This window comes from Barbatula barbatula (genome assembly GCF_947034865.1).
Source record: "Barbatula barbatula genome assembly, chromosome: 15".
NCBI classification, from domain to species: Eukaryota; Metazoa; Chordata; class Actinopteri; order Cypriniformes; family Nemacheilidae; genus Barbatula; species Barbatula barbatula.
Window position 1 is genome coordinate 11,967,935 of NC_136778.1, and position 20,841 is coordinate 11,988,775.

General features: G+C 38.9%; 2 protein-coding genes across 4 annotated transcripts in view; one reads left to right on the forward strand and one right to left on the reverse strand.

The window, feature by feature from the left end:
• The window catches only part of daam1b (dishevelled associated activator of morphogenesis 1b), a 48,794-nt gene extending 44,149 nt beyond the window's left edge, over positions 1-4,645 (forward strand). For both annotated transcript variants that reach the window (XM_079474474.1, XM_079474475.1), the window contains 2 exons: positions 2,392-2,562; positions 2,748-4,645. In XM_079474474.1, coding sequence (XP_079330600.1) covers positions 2,392-2,562; positions 2,748-2,960 — 384 coding nt within the window. In that variant the 3' untranslated portion in view covers positions 2,961-4,645. The remainder of the gene's footprint in view (positions 1-2,391; positions 2,563-2,747) is intronic.
• On the reverse strand, positions 4,600-7,421 carry l3hypdh (trans-L-3-hydroxyproline dehydratase). Of its 2 annotated transcripts, XM_079474477.1 has the most exons (7): positions 7,320-7,421; positions 7,203-7,227; positions 6,624-7,108; positions 6,291-6,460; positions 6,062-6,184; positions 5,826-5,963; positions 4,601-5,679 (listed from the first exon to the last, which is right to left on the reverse strand). In XM_079474477.1, exons 3-7 carry the CDS (start codon positions 7,102-7,104, stop codon positions 5,554-5,556), a joined length of 1,038 nt encoding a protein of 345 aa, XP_079330603.1. In that variant the 5' UTR covers positions 7,105-7,108; positions 7,203-7,227; positions 7,320-7,421; the 3' UTR covers positions 4,601-5,553. The 2 variants fall into 2 exon arrangements, with proteins under 2 accessions (XP_079330602.1, XP_079330603.1); XM_079474476.1 differs by having other exon boundaries at positions 4,600-5,679; positions 7,203-7,397.
• Between the last annotated feature and the right edge of the window lie 13,420 nt (positions 7,422-20,841).

A 20,841-nucleotide genomic window follows, 5' to 3' on the forward strand; every position in this document is an offset into this window, starting at 1 on the left:
CTGTAACTCCACAATATAATGATTGATATATATATATAACATATAATGACATAATAAAACATGATTAAATAATAAGAATTGCACAATAAAACAGCACCAAGGTAGAAGAGGGTTGAATTTAAAAATAAAAATTGAACGATTTAGAATTCATTTTAAATTATATTTACAAAATATTCTTGAATAGTGCGAACTTTTCTAGTACAAATATAAAAACGCGGAAAACAAAAACCTGTGGAACAACATTACATTAGACATCGACTACAAAGTACATTACGTACCACAAACTCTTCGAGTCACGCAATCCATAACAGAAACGATTTAACACCGACACAACCTGTCTTTCCAGTCTTAACTCTGATAAGAAGAGATACAAAACCAGAGCAGAACAGAAATAAAAATATGGCCCTTGGCTCAGGAGCGTGCAGGAGCTGATCCATATGGCAGTGATAAAGAAACATCAAAGGCATTGTGGGAAGGCTAGGCCTCCTCCCATGCGGTGAGACGGCACGAGGCAGCCGCAGTGCCGTGGCAAGACTCCAGTCCCCTGTGTTTCAGCCACTGGAGAAATCTGGTTTAACAAGACCACTTTATGCCTTGCTACCGGTGCCCGGATAACTACCTGTGTGTCATACACTTCAATTACTGGAAGTTCATTAGACCCCCGTAGTTTGTTAGGATGCTTTTTGCCAATTCCCCTGTACTTTGTTTTCATCTCCGTTTACACTTGCTTAATATTTATGTCTTATAAGACAGGCTGTTAAATAATATATTACCGAGGTTTTTCAGCACACAATAATAAGGATACTCCATGCTGATAGAACTGCGTGCGTTGTCACTTATAAGTTGATGTACACGCTTTCATGTCTTGCAAAACATTTCGTTTTCTGATCAAACTGAATGCTGTTCCGAACTGCTTATTCGAACGTGTCACAAATGTGTCATAGTAACATTATCTAGCAAGTTGATGCACGCAGGGATTTTGTCAAAGTTGACTTGTGATGCATCATTTAGGAAAGGTTAGTTTATGTATATAATCTACTTAAATGTGTAAAACATGTTTCATATAATTCATTACATTTCTCCTGTACAGAGTGTTAAAAAGGGGATTAGACCACTTGTCATGATAATGCGAAATCAAATGCGTTTATTTCCAAAAAGAGATGAAATGTTTTCGATCAAAAATGTTTATTAGGCATTCCAATTGAACTTTTCTTCAGTTTTTCAGCCTGCACGAGGTTTTCAAGTGCACCGCATGACACCTATGGATGTCACATGACCATGATTTTGAGCGACAGGAACATTCGAAAAATATGGATTTTGGTCGAATTTGAGATTTGCATAAAAAATAAATGCATTACCCTCGTAAATACACGATCCCAATGCTCCAAGTCGTAATAAAACATCTAAAATTATCTTTTTTTCATCTACGTTTTCTGAGAGGTCCACATTCCTTAGTCTTTTCTTATACAAAGGGCGCGTGTCTTATTTTAATTTTCATGTTTCCATTTATGAGGTTTATGTAGCGTTATGGATGTGACAATCCTGAAAATCATGCACTAAAAATAAAACAAATGCTTTAAAAACTTGGAGACCTCACATTTGTATTTAAACAACCAAATGTTGATATCTGTGCTGTTAGCATAATAAAAACCACTGGTAAAACCTTAATTTCTTTATGGTAAGGTTGACATTTTCAAAGAATTGCTCAGATGCAAGCAAAACAAAAGTAATCTGCGCGTCTACTGGCGACATATCAATGTATTATGAAGCGAATCGATCGGCCTCTAAAATAATAAATAATATCCTCTGTAAACTACAGCTTCTGCGACTGAACCTTCGGATGAATATCAATCGCTCCTAAGTGCTCACTTAGAAGGGCAGAATCCTAGAAGTGGAAATTCAAAAGGGAACCTGCAACTGTCTCTCATAACATAGCCGTTTCGACCACACGGGCGAACTGAATAATATATATATCAACTCCATTTTGTCTTTATCCAAGATGACACTTTGGGTTCGTCCCTTTCAGAAATGCTTTTCACGGGCGCAAACATGACGTCTAGAACACGAGATTTTGGTTGGTCCAGGGACCCCCAAAAAGACGATGCCGAGTCTGGTTGGCCCAAGGACCAGATAAGACGAGGCTGTTAGCTGTAATCTTGATTCTGGTTGTCCAATCCAGGTGCTGGACCAAAGACATTTCAGACGCACGAGAGTATACGCCGAAGATCCCCCCACGAATAAAAACCTCATTGATTCATATAAATGGCCTGTTTTTGATTCGAAATGGTGAATTTCGCTGAAAAATGACTAGTTTGCAGGTATTCGGTCATTACTTTGAAGGAGAGAGATCATGTCATGCCTTTGAAATCACCAGAGCTTTGTGTTCTCTAGTTCTTAAAGGCAGTCAAGCACTTTGGTGAAGATGCGGGTAAGATGCAGCCCGATGAGTTCTTCGGGATATTCGACCAGTTCTTGCAGTCCTTTGCAGAAGCCCGTCAGGAGAACGAGAACATTCGACGACGCAAAGAGGAGGAGGAGCGCAGGGCGCGCATGGAGGCTCAGGTCTGCCAATCTTTTCCATAAAACGCTAATACAACCCGTAGCAAAAATAATGTTACTATATTCCATTTTATAAATATACCATGTGATAAAAACAATCAAATATTATAATATTTTGGGTCATTCAATTTTGTATTCACATGCATCTGCTTTTAAATCAAGGCCATTTTGACCTTCTTGTCTTTCAGCTCAAAGAACAGAGAGAAAAGGAGAGAAAGGCCCGAAAAGCCAAAGAGAACGGAGAGGACGACGGGGGCGAGTTTGACGACCTGGTGTCTGCTTTGCGTTCCGGAGAGGTTTTCGACAAAGACCTGTCAAAGATGAAACGCAACCGCAAGCGCATCAACAGCTCCACGTCAGACACCGGCAGGGAGCGTCCCATTACCAAGCTTAACCTCTGAACAGCCGCTGAGCTTAAGTACAGAGACACATTATCAAGATCCACTACATTACAACCAACCATCAGGATGAATGTCTGGAGAACTCCTCCCATTAAACACAGTACTGGCCAGAGAAAGCGTGTTTACCCAAAGACGGTCCATTTATCATGAGCCCCACGTGACTGATGGAGGACCTGTTTGGAAGCGGAGAGAAAGGACTCGTACATGTTAAGAACATGGCTGCCAAATGAACCTAATTTAAAGAGAAACTTTGCAAAGAGTGCTGGAGCGTGTTTCCTCGGTGCTGGAGCCACCAGGATTTCAAAGACTGTGTCCGGTTAAATGGGATTTTTAACCAAATATTAAGATGAAATATTTTGCCCACCCCTTTTACCTTACTGTAACGAAACAAAGCGCCAATATTACAACACTGACTTCAGCATGCCAAACGTCACAATGAACTCTTCCAATTCTAGCTTTCTTTGACGCATCGAGGTCGGAATGGATATGGATATTTTAAAAAGGCCTATACCACGGGGCTGTTGAATGCTTCAATCTGATTGGTTGACAAGCATTCTATGGGTTTCATTTTCAGTAAATGCACACCTATGAAGGTGTTCCGGGTCTGCTGACCGCATTACAGTTCCATATCACTTCGCCAAGTTTAAACAACAGAGAGGTTATAGTGTAGCCTAGAGGCCATCACCGCACACAGCACCCTGCTCTTGAACGGACCTTTATAACGTCAAACTTTACTGTTAACAGAAACGTGTGCCGTTTCGTTTCAATAAACAAAACATTTAAAAAAAACACATATAATGAAATCAAATAACTAAATAGAAAAACAAAATGCGTCAATAAACCCTGATAGCTTACTGGTTCGTTTTCCTCTTCGTGCTGCTTACAACTGATGACAAATATAATTTGTGAGGTGGTAATGCGGCCACGGCGGTGTGCATTAGCTTTCAAAGAATTGAACGGCCTGTCGTCAATTGATTATTCATTACATAATGTCAAGTGCAAATATGTTAAACCTTTGTAAATATGTCACTGAAAACTTGTAATGGGACTGCACACCTTTGGGAGTAGCTCTTCAACAAGGGTCACACAAATATACATTATTTTACCGGCAATTGATACTTTACCGACATTAAACGTGGGTAGCTTATTACAGAAAAGGCATTATAGAAGATGGCTGCGTTTGTTATATCCGGTACAAGTGAATTGGAAATGACTTTTTAAGGGGCCACTGCGGGCCTGTGTTGTCTTAAACACTGTGGACGGTCATTGTACAGATTCTATGCAGTTTCTGATGTCAAGTGCTGGTCTGTTTGAGGACTTTTCACGTGAAATGTAGTCGTATTTAAAGTGATCTGCAAGTAACTGAATCAAGGCAATACTTCCCCTCTTGTTCTTCCTTTCTTTCTAGAGTCCTTCCAGGCTTTTTTAAATCTGCAAACTAGTTGTATGGTGTGACACGAGTTTCCTTTTTCAGTATAAAATACCTCCATTGGACTTTTCTAATTTAAGAAAAATAGGAAGAGGAATCTTAACAGAATAAATGGAAGAGTTTCAAGTTATTTTTGCTTTTGTTTTGCTTTGGATTTTTGAAGGACAAAAGCGCTGACTTAAATTATTCTTATTTGATGATGATGTTATTAACATGTTGAACAAATGATGTTTTATTAAAACGCATGTGTCCATACAGTACATGCAGCTTTTTCAGGACCAAACGTAGTAAGATGATGCCCCCTGGTGGTAATTCCAATAGCACAGCACAATGAACAGCAACAATGTTATGTTTCAGATAAAGGGACAGTTCGCCCAGAAAGAAATATTCTGTCATCATTTATTCATCCTCATGTTGTGCAAAATCATCACTTCAATTACTTCTGTGGAACATAAAATACATTTTGAGAAATGTCTCCGCGGTTTTGTGCCCAACAATAAAAGTAAATGGGGTACAGTCTTGTTTGGTTATCAACGTTCTTCGAAATATCTTGTTTTGTGTTCTGCAGAAGAAAGCACGTCATACAGGTTTGACATGAGGGTGAGTGAATGATGACAGAATTTCCGTTTTTGGGAGAACTACCCCTTTGAAGAATCCCTAAATGATTTACAAATTCACACCACATATTTCTTGATTTATAATTCATTAAACCAGGGGTCTTAAACCCTATTTAGACCAATTAAGTCTCGGTATGACCCCCTGTGAAATACCGTATGAAACTGTAGTGTTGCATTTTAGATCAAGTTTATAACATGCACATAGTACATATTAATATATATTATTGTCTTTGTAAAAACGTGCTTACATTGTAAAACAATTGAAAGAATCAATATCGATTATGAACACAATAACACTTCACAGAATATTGAAAAAAAAATCAATTTTGATCAAAACGATTTATTGCAAACGGTCAATATGTAGCTGAAACTTTGATTTCTATTTATAACTATAGCTGAAGTTTATATAACAATTATTATATTGTTATATTATTATTCATTTAACTGTAGACCCCTGAATTTACTCCTATGAGATTTGGGACGGTGGTCCTGCACTGCATCTGCGATCATGCAGAAATCCACGCTGGTAACCTCTTAATAAACTGATTTAGCGCAGCAGAAAACCTCCACTCAGGCAGTCGTCGCTCTCTTGGGTGAAGCTGGCTACACCGCTGTAGTGAGCATGACCTGCGACCTCCACTACCACGGCCCTGAAATCCCCACATGTGGTCTCCTGCAACAACAGACACAATTCCATCGTTTAAAATACTTTCTCAAGTAGGTAAATGTGTCTGCTTGTGGCACAGATATATGCTATGCTTAATTTGTCTTGTCATGGACTAAATGTGAAATTGACATGCTGAGATCGGCTACCGGTACCTCTATTGCTTTTCCTGTAAATACCGATCCCGTAGCTCCGCTCTGGAAGGTTCTGGTCTGGTTCAGTCCGATCAAGCCTTTATGGTACTGAAGAGCTATACGAGCAGTGACGCCTGACCCGGTTGGACTTCTGTCAACCTATCAACCCATATAACAAATGCTCAATGGAGAACAGTTCTGTTTCAAATAATTGATCTCATATTAAAAAAGACCAATTAAGTAATGTTGGGGTGTACCTGTGCATCAGCAAACACACACACATTGGCAGTGGGATCTTCAGAGTAAACATCTTTACCATCAGTAAGGATTGTACCATAGAGGAAGGCCAAATCTTCACTCACTGGGTGGGACAGCTTTACCTATCACAGGAACATTACACAAATGTTTAGGTATGAATGAAAGTTACTGTTATAAAACCGACGAGGAATCACTAAGTGTTTTTCATGAACCAGATTATTTCAATACCTGGGATTTCACAGAATTTGTCACTGCAGTTGCAGCATCCACCAAATCTCTGGTTTTGGACTTGTTGACATCCAATCCGAACTTGTCCGCACTCACAAAAGCATAAAGGGCTCCGCCATAGCTTATATCCACAGCGATGTACCCATATCCAGGTACAGAGACACTGACATCTAGAACAACACAAATAGTAAAGAATTAACATAAAAAGCAATAACCAAAATGAACCTACGGCTGAAAAACAATATAAACTCTAACGTAAACTCTTAAAACTAAATAATAAGTGTTTAAGGTCTAACTCCAAAGGGATGCAATGGTGCACACATCACATCCCACCTGTAGCAAACGCGAAGGCAGGTACACTGTGGAATCTGACAGCCCCGGTTGTGCCATCTGAATACCGAGTGAAAGCTTTGACTAAACCGCAGGGACAGTGTATGTTGATCCGAGTCTCCGGCGAAGTGGGCGCTTTGATCAAGCCATAATCCACAGCGAAGCGCCCGAGCGCAATGACAGCGTGACCGCACATAGTGCTGTAGCCTTCATTGTGCATGAACAAAACCCCGAGGTCAGCTTCAGGTAACTCGCTGCTGACCAACAGCGCTCCGTACATATCGCAGTGACCACGGGGCTCAAACATTAACACTTTGCGGAGGTGATCGAGGTGCTCTCGCGCATAGCGGCGTTTGGCGAGGACAGTGTCCCCTTTCACTTCTGGATACCCGCTGAGAATAACGCGCAAGGGCTCGCCGCCCGTGTGCATGTCCACTACAGACAACACTGACCCGGAGTGAGGGGGTAGCTGCGGGAGGTCCATCACTCTGTAGTTCAGATGAATAAAAGAACACGGGGAAAATGACAACAGGCGATCATTTTGCTACATTACATAGATTCATTTAGTGATAGACAGCTTACCGTTGCAAACGTGCACTGTTGAGACCTATGAAAGTGAAGTCAGTATTAGTTTAGTGTTGACATGCATTTATTTTTACGAACGTTTGTTTGTTTGTTTTAATGCGTTTTAAAAGTTACTCCCTTCTTCACTTTAGGAACTTTCGGGGATTGTTTCCCTTTGCGTAAATTGCGCAGAAGTTGGTAAGTTGCGCAGTCGAGCAGGGTTTCAGTACTGCCACCCTGTGGCGTGGATGAGGGTGAATGAACAGGAAAACATCTCCATTAAACCATTAAAACCTCCATTAAAATCTCATTCATGTCTCCAGACTTGTCCACTCTTGTTGTTAAAACATAAAAATGGGTTGTTATTATTAATGATCATATGTTACCAATTTATTTGATCAAAATATATTAATTATAAAAAAATATTGCTGTAGGAGACTTACCGTTGGCTGTTTTTTTGCATAATCAATGAGCTAGGTCGATTCAAGGTTTGACAACGCTTTTATTACATTTTACATTTATTCATTTAGCAGACGCTTTATCCAAAGCGACTTACAGATGAGGTCAACAATGGAAGCGATTGGAACAACATGAGGACAACAAAAAGCATAAGTGCAATAAAAAAAACTGATCGCATATAGTCGCATACACATTTTTTAGAAAGTCACCGCTCGCCACTATGGTTGTATTCCAATGCATCCCTGTATTCATATCAAATCGTTTTTATGACCGTAGATAAATTAATAACTTGATTTATTTGGAATAACAAAAAACTCACATACGAAAATAGATTACAGCAGCACCGTCAACATGGGGGATTATCTCTCCCTCATTTCCTATTTTACTACTGAGCCACTAATTTAAGGTCGATGTTATACTGGAAGAGCCCCCACTCTCTGACCTTGCTGTTCAATCTGTTCAAAACTTCCTTTACCTGGGCCTATATCTATGTACACCTCAAATCCGGTGGTCAAGCATTCCTTTAAGATTTGGATGCAATTCAGGCGATATATAATGAGAAATCATTCATAAAATAAGTTCTGTGACTAACAAAAGCTCTGAACGTATTCATGTTTTAATCTATGACATAAAACACACTATACATAACCCGCTCGTGATTTTCAAAGCTTTTACATGTCTAAACACGCCTCTTTAACAACACAGTCAGCAAATTTCCAATGGTGCAGATCTGGCCCAAATGAACCGCTTAAGAAAGTGTTCCCTGGCCCGTATCTGGTTCACATCTCAGCCACAACTCGACCAGATCTGTGCCATAATTCCACCAGCAGTGAGGCATGTAATAAAGAATGATGTGGCCCATGTGTGGACCTTCTTTTTGGCTGAGTTCAGTAAATGACTGATGGCCTTTATATGGGCCAAATGTGGCTGACAAGACCAAACGTCAGAATTCTCCCGGAATTTAACCAGTTACACCAACCCATTTCTTTTATTTAAAATAATAACTAAACACAATCAAACAATATTAAACACAAACACTGATTCTCAAAATATATATTTTTTATTACAGATTATGCAAAAGCATTTTTAACCCTCAAGCAAATCATACACGCAACTACACAAATGTATTGAAAATAATTTGCTTTACATCATACATCTACAGGTACTCTGTATTCATTTGTAATTCGTTTTTTTTAATGATATGCAACAGTCTATATCGTGCATTTTTAACACTAAAAGAAGTGAAGAGTAAACTAACTAATTCTAAGAGTAAATTCACTAGTAAGTGATGTTTCCCACTGCGTGCCATATCTTAAAACATACAGTATGTGGTTCTCATGTGTTCGTTTTTATCTGGGCCATATATCCCAAAATAAGACGTGAACCAACTGAACATTCCCGCCATTTCTAAAGTTATGGCAAAACGAATATGGCCCGTGTTATCAAACCACCCTGTCTCTCTTTCTGTCCCTCTCTGTCTTTCGGTGTGTCAGGGGTTGTTGTGGTTCTTCTGTTATACGGATCCTTATTCTCTGAAGAGAATCACGACGGCAACAATGGCTTGGACTGTGAACAAGAAGCTGACGGTTCCGATGGGCCTCAAATCTTGAAACGAAAACCTGACATTCCCGCTCATTCTCCTTTACAACTCCTTCCTGGTGGAACATTCTTCCTAACGCCGTCCGGTCAACCACATCTCTCACAACCTTCAAAAAACTACTTCAAACCCACCTCTTCTGTGAATTCTTAACAGAAAAATGAAAAGTACACTAACCCCTCTCCACAGGTAGTGGTCTAGCTTTTGTTGAAACTAGTAACTTTGTATTAGCACCTAATGTACTGTTACTCTTTTATGACATATCGCTTATTGCTCCCTGAACTCTGTGTAAGTCGCTTTGGATAAAAGCATCTGCTAAATGACTAAATGTAAATGTGAATGACACAACACACGATTTCTGTCTGATGTTGTCCGTTTGTGTCACGTTGATCTCACATGAGCTTCATGGAACTCTTCAACAGAAAAGACGGATAACTGATGGTGTGGCACGTGGATCTTCAAACAGCTCTGACTCATCGCACTGAGATTGTGAAAGCACTTTAAACTGACACATATGCCTCTTTTCTCTCTTTTTGACTAAATATGGCTCTTTAAATTACGCTTTATTGTTTATCTGCACTGCATGTCTGCATAGCTATTTTTTTCCTTCAATATTGTAATGTTCAATATTTGTGTGCATGTGATGATAAGTGAACTTTACACCTTGTTTGTCCGGTAAAGTAGGCCTATAATAATCAGAACTAGAGTCTCATGGAAGAATTATTGCACAAGCGCTCACACATTATTTGTACTTTTAATTATTGTCATTCAAACTGTTTTCCGGTGTGATGTACTTAGCACCCTTACCTTCATTTAAATGTTATTTTAAACTTTAATATTATTTATTTTTCTTGGTTTAGGTCGAGCAAATACGTCATTGACCCATAAGCACGGTTTGAATCAAAGGTGCTTACAGAACATTCTACCCCATGCAAGTACCAAACATGTATTTGAAACATTATTTATGAATGGGCAGCAAGGATTTGCTGTCTTCTGTACAGCTGTGGGTGTACTCGATCTTTTAAACAATAGGGCTTTATTGTAAAACACATAAACAAACAAAACAGGTCTGATTTGAAGACGATTTGTCATCTGCGCACTATTTAAGTCTATATGACTCGATTTTACGAACGAGTCAATGTGTCGAACCGGTTCTCAAAACCAACAGTTTTGAAAACCAAAAGAGTTTATCCACAACAAGACGAAAACGACTTACGAGAGCTCAAATATAAACACGTTGGATCCATTAATAAAGACATCTACACGACGTAAAAAAAAGGAACATCACTCATACGACTCAGTTGAAACGAGCCGTTCAAAGGAACCGATTCACTAAACGCGGTGAGTTCTTGGGGTTGGAAGGCGGAGTTCAAACACTTCAAACAAATCATTGCCGCCACGCTGCACTTAGTTTGTTTTCAATGCAACTTTCAGTTCTTGCGCGAATCTGTTTGGGACATAATTGAAGAATCGTCAACGACTTAAGAGCGTTAATTCATGTGAGTTTATACAACTTTGTTAAGTGAACGATTTAACGCAAGCCACGCATTGTTTCAGGTAATGTCAGGTGAACGCAATGTCAGTTATGAGGTTTGCATTCATTTCGCACTTATAAGATAATGTATGCAATGCATGTGTAATATGAGAGAAATATAAATGGCTTGGATTCTGCTTAAGTTTAAACATTAAACTGGGTTCTATCATGGATGTATTGCACTGTCCAGCTTCACTTTCGTGCTGCTGATGTCATCTGGTTAAACTTGCACTGACTTGCATGAAAACTATCTGTAATGCATTTTCATTTAAATGATGTAATGCCTATAAAGTGTGTAAACGGGTTTATAATGTAAACTGACAGATAATCAAAGTTAAGATCAATTCCACTTATATACAGCACTGCATGTTTACTTGCATGCAAGGGTGTAGAAACAATTGTAAAGATCAGATCAGGGACTTGCAGAATGTATGAAAAAGTCCACCCCGTTTCATTCGGATTTATTGCACAAGCATGAGATAAACAATATTGTGTTTAAGAAATGTGATTCCTTTCAACTGTGGTTATCAATGCCTTTCCCCACCCATGTATGTCACACCGCACCTAGCAGGTCTTTTCAGTATAGGCTTTGTCTGGTCTTGCTATTCCAATAATTATGTGAATGTTTTGGGGTGTTGTCATCATATGTTATATCACAGATGCGCTTGGGGGGCAAAGATGAGCAGCGCTATAGGTGTGTATGGAATAGCATTGAAGAATAGCGTAACGTTGGAAACCCCGGCCATGCAATAATAACAACCCCCCTTTGCAAGCAGCTAACACAGGCCGTGTCACTTGATACAGTTTCACTGTGGAACAGTATGAAGGACGCATATGTCACCTTATTATGATTTGTGTTTATGAGAGTCTGGTTTATGACATGTAATAGCAACGGTGGTTATGAAGGTCATTTGTGAGTTAACATTATAACCTAGAGGTGCCATGTGTTTGACAGTATCAGTCAAGATATTAAAGTGTTTCGAAATTATATTTTGCGCAAAGAGAATAATGATGTTTTCAGGATCATTTGCTTTTGCATTTGTGGTATAATAATTTTGACTATTATAGATTTCTTTCATTATTTTCTCACCATCATGTCATATTAAACGTCTATGAGTTCCTTCTGCAGAACACAAAAGAAGAATGTAGGTAACCAAACAACGGCGATACCCCTTCACGTGTTGGGGTTGTGTCTGCTTTCCGTTAACAGCATTTTAAAAAATATCGCTCTTGTGTTCTGCAAAAGAAAGTCATACAGGTTTGAAATGGCAAAAGGGTGAGTAAATGAAGACAAAATTGTCTTTTTTGTTATGCACCATTTAAACAGAAATAGGACACATTGAGGCAATTCACTTTATTGCATTTTATGCGACACGTAAACCAAGTATCGGCTGACTGAGACTGAACACCTTTTGCACATCTATCCTATCTTTAGCCTCAAGTTCCACACAGGTCTCTTCAACTATCTTGCTCTTTCTATCTCTCCTGTCCCTGTCCATCTGTGCGTACGTGTGGAAAAAAAGCACATGGTCTGCTGGTAACAATGTCTGCATATTCCCAAAGCTGTATTTCCCCCTTTGATGTCACATATTTAGATAGTGACTCTGAGTCTCACCCAGGAACAACAGGTGTGTGTGTGTGTGTGTGTGTGTGTGTGTGCGCACCTAGTGAATAAGTGACTTTTCTTGAAGAAGAGGTTTAAATGACTGTTTGTGTTATTCTTAAAGTGATAGTTCAACCCCAAAATGAATATTTTCTTTCATCATTTATTCACCCCCTTGTCATTTCAAACCTTTATGACTTTCTTTCTTTCTTTCTTTCTTTCTTCTTCTTTCGCGTTCTGCAGAAGACAGAAAGTCATACAGGTTGAAATGACAAAATAAAATGTTTATTTTTGTGTGAACTATCACTTCACAAGGTGTTCAGAGTAGTTCTTGATGGTGGCATTTATGTTTTTGTAATTTAATTGTGTCCGAGTAAGAACTGAAGATCTTTATGAGATTTACCTTTCATAAATGCAGGAAGAGTTGAAGAGATTTGAGCGCATAACCCACCCTTGAATATACCCTCAGGAGTGTTTCAGCATTATTAATGTTTGGATAAGCCCTCAGAATGTGTTTGGGGTTTTGTTTGCTTTCGCTTGTGCTTGTCATTTACCGGCCATAAAAAGCAAACTTGCAATACTTCCTCTGTAATTCATTAATATTAAATTAAGCTCATTTATTCTGGTCTGGTTTGAAATGAAATTATCTTTATCTCCTCGGGGCTGACTTTCTACATTGGCTTGATCACATTGTAACTTTTTGTGGATGATGTTTATCTTTCATCTGCTCTTTCTCTTCCATAATAATTTACAGCACTGTCTGAATTATTTATGACATTTCAGAGTCTGTTGTTGAAGGTGCATCAGATCGGCAGATTTTTATAAAATCGAGGGCCACAATGTAAAATATTTCAGTCATGTTAGGGGTTTTGCATTTGCTTTGCCGATGTGGATTGAAAGTCAGGTCATCCGGTCGAAGTCTTGTGCTTTTTATTTTCTGATTGATTTTGTGTTGTTCATAATTGTTAAGGATTCAGAAATGAAGAAATCCAAGATCAATTCCAAATTTCTTTTGATATAATATATGTGTGGCATGTATATATAAATTAAGCTATATAAAGAAATTCACACATACATTTATATATATATATATATATATATATAGTCACATAAATATATATCACGATTAATTGATTTGACAGCACTAATAAAACTGATCTTAATGTGTTCAAATATGAGAATGAGATACAATAAACACGTGGCCTTCAATTTTGGGTCCTGGAGAAATAGTCAAATTGCTGAACTGAAAATAAGAGACAAGTTTTTTACTCATTCATTAGTTTTCGGTTGTAAAGCTTTTGCAAACTTGACATTTCTTATGCGTAATTCCTTTGCTGTGTATTTATGATAAAAATGTTCTCTGTCACATCAGTGGGAGTGAGTATGTGAGAGCATCAAAGCAGGAGTCATGGCAACTGGAGGATTAACCTCTTCTTCGGCCGAGGATGAGAGGACCTCAATGATGGACATTGATGATGTGCACGTGCTCCTGCAAGGTCGGTTTGAGTCATAATAATTATCCAAAATCTGAGTTTAATTTGATTCAATTGTCTATTATATCCTGTTAGATGAGACTCAATTCTGATTCTGTGTATTTATATAGAGCATTTTTTTTAATTATAAGGAAATAATCAGGTTATCTACTGTGGCAAGCAGATGAGAAGTTACGTCGTAAAATCTCCTGCGGCATTTGCCAAACAAACAAATCTCTTGATAAATGCGTTTCTCACCACCTGAGATGTGCGCATTGCTTTTCTATTTGTCTTTTCTTTCTAAAGTTTAGGGTGGATACCGTACACTGTTGACTCATGAAGTTTTCTAACAAAAACATGTTCAGGGAGGGCGTGCTTAAAGATCTGTGTTGTTCGCAGAAAGGCAAAGCGTACCTCATCTTCGTTTTTTGGAACCTGTTCGTCTTGAGTAAACACGATCATGAACATACTAACTCGAGCCTGGCAAATGTTGCACCGCAGGAATTTAAGCCAGAAGAATAGACAACACAGATATACGGTGACAATGAGCGAATTTAAGTCGCGTGTAACTTTACGAGCCATGGATCAGGCATATGCTTTATTGACAGCGGCGGTGCATATTTTAACACTTCTGCTTCCTGGGGTTTGGACCCATGACCTTGTCATTACTAGTGTGGTTCAAGCTGTTACGTCTCTTGTTTCAATTCCTTTGACTTTCACTGTTTTGTGAGGGTCATTTCCCCCCATGTGTCAATCTTCTTAGCGTCTGTAAAAAACATCGGTGCGTCCGACTTCGTTCAGACAGTCTCTGCTTGCATGGTTGCTAGGTTACCGACTGTTTGTTTGCTATGACGACCAGGCAGTCTTAAAGCGAGGCACCTTCACTGAAGTGACATCATGTGTTTGTGTCTAGCGCAGTGATGCCTCTAGTTAAAGATTCCCACACATTATAAAAAGTTAGCAGTTAAAGATTAGTTTTATGAATGAAACTGTTCTATGTGCTTTTCATTTGATGTAGTTTGTGCATGGTGAGACTGCAGTTTCATATCATATTTACATACAATCTAATACGGGTTACTGGGTCAGCCTGTTGGATCCTTTCCCATGAAACTGAATGAACATCTCCTATGGGAAAGGGCCGTTCAGTCTACCTTTAGTAGTATAGTTTCAGCTCCAGCCGGCTGGGTTACTTCACATTGGTTAAATTTAATGCAGAAAAGACGGAAAATAGACCTGTGTTTGAGGTAAAGGTCCTTGGCGTCTCTCAGATCAGTAATCCAGGTTTCCAGTATTTATACAATGTGCCAAGCTTATAAATAGATGGTTATGACATGGGTGTTTTACAGTACGTGCTATGAACCAAAAGCCACAAAATTGTCTCCTGGCACGATTTGTACATATTTGTGCATGGATCTGTTCTAGTTATGCAGCTTTACTTTTTTACAACACACTCGTGTACAGTACACCCTTAAAACATAGAGGTGCTTAAAAGGTTCTTCACAGTGATCCAATCGAAGAACCATTTTTGTTTCCACAAAAAAAAACATTCAGTCAAAGGTCTCTTTCATACATAATCTGAAGAACCTTTTTTCAGATGTTAAAGGTTCTTTTTGGAACCAAAATATTCTTCCATGGCATCAAAGGACCTTTTGAAGCACCTCTTCAACATACATGTTTGTTAGTACAGTGTGTGTTTGAAAGTCGGGGTAATATTGTCAAGAATTATAAGGTTGTATATGCATTCTGAGGCGTTTTGAGATTTTGAGCTTTAAAATCTTTGCATTCCATTTGACTTCCATTTTTTTGTCCCAAAATGTACACATGAAAATGAAAATTGTGTCATCATTTACTCACCCTCTTGTCATTTCAAACCTGTAGGACTTTTTCTTCTTCACAAAAGAAGATATTATTGAAGAAAGTTGGGGACGGGCACCCATTCACTTGCCTTGGTTTTGTGTCCATACAATTGAAGTGAATGGGTGCCGGAAGTGAATAGTTACCAACTTTCTTTAAAATATCTTCTTTTGTGTTCTGTGGAAGAAAGAAAGTCAAACAGTTTTGAAATGACAAGAGGGTGTAAATAAGTCGTCACAGAATAATAATTTGTGATTCAATAAAAAACGTCAGATCGAATCTTATAAGTGACGACGTACAGTAATTTTGTTTATTCTGTGTTGTTGTTTGGCAAATGAATCACAAAAAAAGAAAACAAGTGGAGATAAATTATTTACGGTATATGTGTACTATTATTCAAATTGAATACTGTAACAGTTATTGTCAATATTTTGTGATGCCCCTTATAAAATAAATATGATTTTATTTGACAGTGGAACAGGAGCAGATTCAAAAGAGAACTTTCACAAACTGGATCAATGCTCAGCTTTCCAAGGTAAATGCAAGAACATCTCAGCACTTTTAAAACTAAAGGTGCAAAATAAGATTCCTCTTTTATTTACAAAAAACACACAATGTGCAGCACTTGTTTTTTTCGGACAATACAATAATCCCACTTAATTCATAAAAGAGATGAGTGTCTGAATTTCTGACCAGTGAAGAAGGTCTATTCCGCTCGATCTGGCTTTGACATATGTATATAGAACAGAGTTTGGTTATTTATAGTTCCCACCCGGCAGCGGTGCACTTCAACGGGCCGTAACATGAGCCGTGCACCCATCCAGCGCTGCCTGGCCACATTTCGAGACACAAGCGTTCCTGAAGCAAGTGATAACCTGTGTGGATCTTCAGTGATCTGCGTGTTTTTATATATTTGAGGCTTTAATGCAGCTTTGACTTTTTAGTTCAAGAATATCATTTATAATCTGTTTTTCCACATGATGCCCTTTCAGAGTGTTATAAATCCGTCTACAAGAAGATAAATACTGCAGTGGTTTACTCCTACTTCTGTCAGTCTTTTGAATGTTTTAGTCATCATGTCCCGATCACACTTTTTGTACCACCGATCAGATCCGAGACTTGTATTTTCCCAGTGCTAGGTTTACGCTCCAGGTATATTAAGGTTATTAAAACATTTAATTTAACAGTTCAGCATATTATAAATCAGCGGTTCCCAAACGTTTCAGCCCGCGACCCCCAAAATAACAGTGCCAGTGACTCGAGACCCACTATCCTCGGAGGTGCTTCAAGTATAGAAATGTTGCTTGTAAATGCCCACATGCCCCTATTCTGCCCAAACGTGCATAATGACAAACAAAAGAACACAACCTAACATAATATTACTTTATAGTTATTTACTCATTACTTTACTTGTTGTTATATATAAACTATGAACTATTACTACATATGGTCGAATTTCATCAAACAGATTCGAGTGCTTATGGATGTGCCTCTTTCCGGCCCCTCTGACTGCGGTGCTTCCGCCCTCCTCGGGCCTCCCTGCGTTGTGCCATATGCTATTTCTAATAATGCAATAAATGATTTCTGGAAATCACTTTGCGCTCCCACCCTCATGCCCTTGTGACCCCCCCCTCAGGGTAATCGGCTTGGGACATCCCTAAAAAAACACAACAACATACAAAGGGCCATTTAAACACTACAGTGTAGGTAACACTCAGATAACCGTGATGTGTGTTTCAGAGGAGTCCTCCGACCTCCGTCCAGGATCTGTTCTCGGATCTTCGAGATGGCACTCGACTGCTGGACCTGCTGGAGGTGATGAGCGGCCAGCGCATGGTGAGCATGTTTCATGTTCTAAGAGGATGTTTATTTAACGAATGCATTAATGTGTAAAATGCTGAATGCGGTGACAGATAGCATAATTTATTTGATCCTGTATAGAAAAGGGAAAAGGGTCACGGTTTATTTCAGCAGAGAGGAAACATCGAGACCGCTTTGAACTTCTTGAAAAGTAAATCAGTAAGTGTTCTTCTGTGAATCCAACACGTTTTGGACAATCTTCGTGATGGGGAGTGTTGTTTTTTTACATATAAATGTGATGCTTTGTGCATCCTCAGATTAAACTGGTGAACATAAACATCCCAGATATACTAGAGGGGAAACCTTCTATTGCTCTGGGCCTGATATGGACTATCATCCTACACTGTCATGTGAGTACTTCACTTGCATTGGTTAAATAAAAGTGAATGGGGGGGCTGTGCTGTTCTGTTACCAACATTTTTCAAAATATATGTTGCTTCTGCAAAAGAAGAAAGTCATACAGGTTTAAAATGACAAGAGGGGGTGTAATTGATGACAGCATTTTCATATTGATAGACAACTACTCTTTAAATATAATGGACATTAGTAGCGATAATCTTGACGTCTTCGGATTTTAGGTAAAAATATTTAATATTTGTTCTTATAGTTCCAGATATACAACAGATCCAGATCTTGCTGAAACTGTCCTGATATATTTTCCTGATTTACTTTCTAGCAGTAACTTCCAGCTTATTATTCACACTTCTTTCCATTAACACAGATAGAGGAGTTGGCCAGCGCTCTCTCTTTTGGCTCTCGCTCGTCCTCTCTGGACTCTCTGTCCAGCCTGGATTCTGCGTCTGGATCTCCAGTCAGTAGTCCAGTTCCTCGAAGAGCATCACCCCTCCACACCCGCTTCCGTCTCACTGCTAAGAAGTCTCTGCTGCTGTGGGTTCGGGACCAGTGCCAGAAGTAAGCATCGTTTGATTTGTAAATATTTTACCTTTGTGGATGTTTTTTCTATTAGTTTCTAAGCCAGTCTATCTCATTTTGTCGTCTTAAAATATCTTCTAATCATTCATTTTCCCCAGGGTTGGTTGCATAGCTAGTGTAAAGGACTTTAAGTCCAGCTGGAGGAGTGGTGAGCTGTTCCTGGCCATTCTGTGTTCTCTTCGCCCAGATCTGGTGGATCTCTCCCAAGTCCAAACCAGCAGCCATCTGGAAAACTTGGAGAAGGCATTTCACCTTGCTGAAAAAGAGCTGGGAATTCCCAGACTGCTCGAGCCAGAGGGTAAAAACAGCTCTTTATCCTTGTCTGGTGTACAGTGAACAAGTGTTCTCTGTGGGTAGAGTATTGTGTTAGCAATGTGAAGGTCAAGGGCTCAAATCCTAATGAACACACATACTAATAAAAGTAAACATAGAATGCACGAATCTTCGTGTTGTTTGGCATTTTTAACGTTTGCAACCAAGATACAGTTTAAAAGACCGATTTGTGTGTATTTGGTTTTCTTGCGATACAGTAACATCAAATGTAAGAGAAATTCACATAAAAAAATCTATAATAATAATAGCGTTATAATTAATAATGCTTAAGGGGATATTTCACAATCATATCAAAATGTCCCCATCTTTTACTCACCCTCAAGGTATCCTAACTGAATATGGGTTTCTGCTGGAAGAATAATCCAGTCAGAGTTATATTACCAGTATCATTTTGCTTCCGATCGGTAGAATGGGAGTGAATACCTTTGTTAAGACCGTGGAGCCGTGTCAAGCAGTTCTATGATCGATGGATGCAGTCTTTGGAGAGTCAAAAAATCAACACCCGTTCACTCCCATTATGCAAAATTATACGTGGTATTATAATTAGGATTATTCTTCCAGACAAAAAACATATTCAGTTAGGATTCCTTGAGGTCGAGTAAAACATGAGGAAATTTTGATTTTGATATCCCTTTTAATGGTGCACCATATGACAATGCAGTTTACCTTTAATGTTGAATAATTTGTATGATGTTAAGTTTGTAAAATATTTTTCTTCTCAGACATTGACGTCAGTAACCCTGATGATAAGTCCATAATGACATACGTTGCTCAGTTCCTGCAGTACTCCAATGATCTGCCTTCAGCTGATGATGAGTTTGAGGTACGACCACCTCATACAGATCCACTTTGTCACTTTGCTTGTCTTGCAATTGCTCATTTTGTCTCTCTCCTTAGCCATCTTAAAAGGGTAATTCACCCAAAAATGAAAATTAATTCATTATTTACTCACCCTTCATGTCATTTCGTTCTTCTGCAGAACAAATTTTTTTTTTGAAAAACATTGGCAACCTAACAACATTGGACCCCATTGACTTCGACTTATGGACACAAAACTGTTGAGATGGTTCTTGAAATATCTTATTTTGTGATGGACATAAGAATGTATCATTCACAGTTTTTCAATGTCATGAGGGTGAATAAAAAATGAATTAAAATGTTTTGGTGAACTACTCCTTTAAAGGGATACTTCAGGCAAGAAAATGTACCTGTGGTGTACTCACCCTCAAGGCATTCTGACGGTACATGACTTTCTTCTCATAGAATGATGCAGTCGACGTTATAATGCCACGTATCATTTTTCTTCCAAGCGGTTGAATGATTTGATTTGATTTGATTCAATTTATTGTCATTACACACATACAAGTACAGTGCAACGAAATGTATTATGGGAGTGGGAATGGGAGTGAATGGTGGTAAATTTTTCCAAAAAGTGCATCCATCGATCAAAGGACTCCTAACCAAGGTCTTCTGAAGCAGTCGATGTAATTGTTTAAGAGAAATATCCATATTGACAGCGCTATTAATGTTAATGTCTAGCTTCTGTTATCCATCGGCTGCGTTTGAACCAGAGGCTTGTTGTCTTTGAGGAATTGATGCACTTTTTGGAGCTTCAAAAATTGCCCCCCATTCACTTCCATTCTTCTGCTTGGAAGGAAAAGGATACGTGGTATTATAACTCCAACTGCATTGTTCTTCAAGAAGAAAGTCATATTCGGTCAGGATGCCTTGAGGGTGAGTACAACATGGGGAAATTTTGATTCTTGCCTGATGTGTCCCTTTAATGGGTCTTTTTGCTCTCTGTCGCCCCCTCTTGACTGGATGCAGCTTCAAACTCTGCTCTCTCCCACCTGCCTCTCTCCTGTCAACCTGCCCTCATTCTTCACTCCTGCTGTGCTGGCCTCCCCACTGCACCAGGTACAAACACCACACTGTGCTTATGTATTCCTCTACCGTTCCCTCTGTCAAAACATCATTCTAGAGTATCTGCAAGTCTGGACTCCGTTTCATCG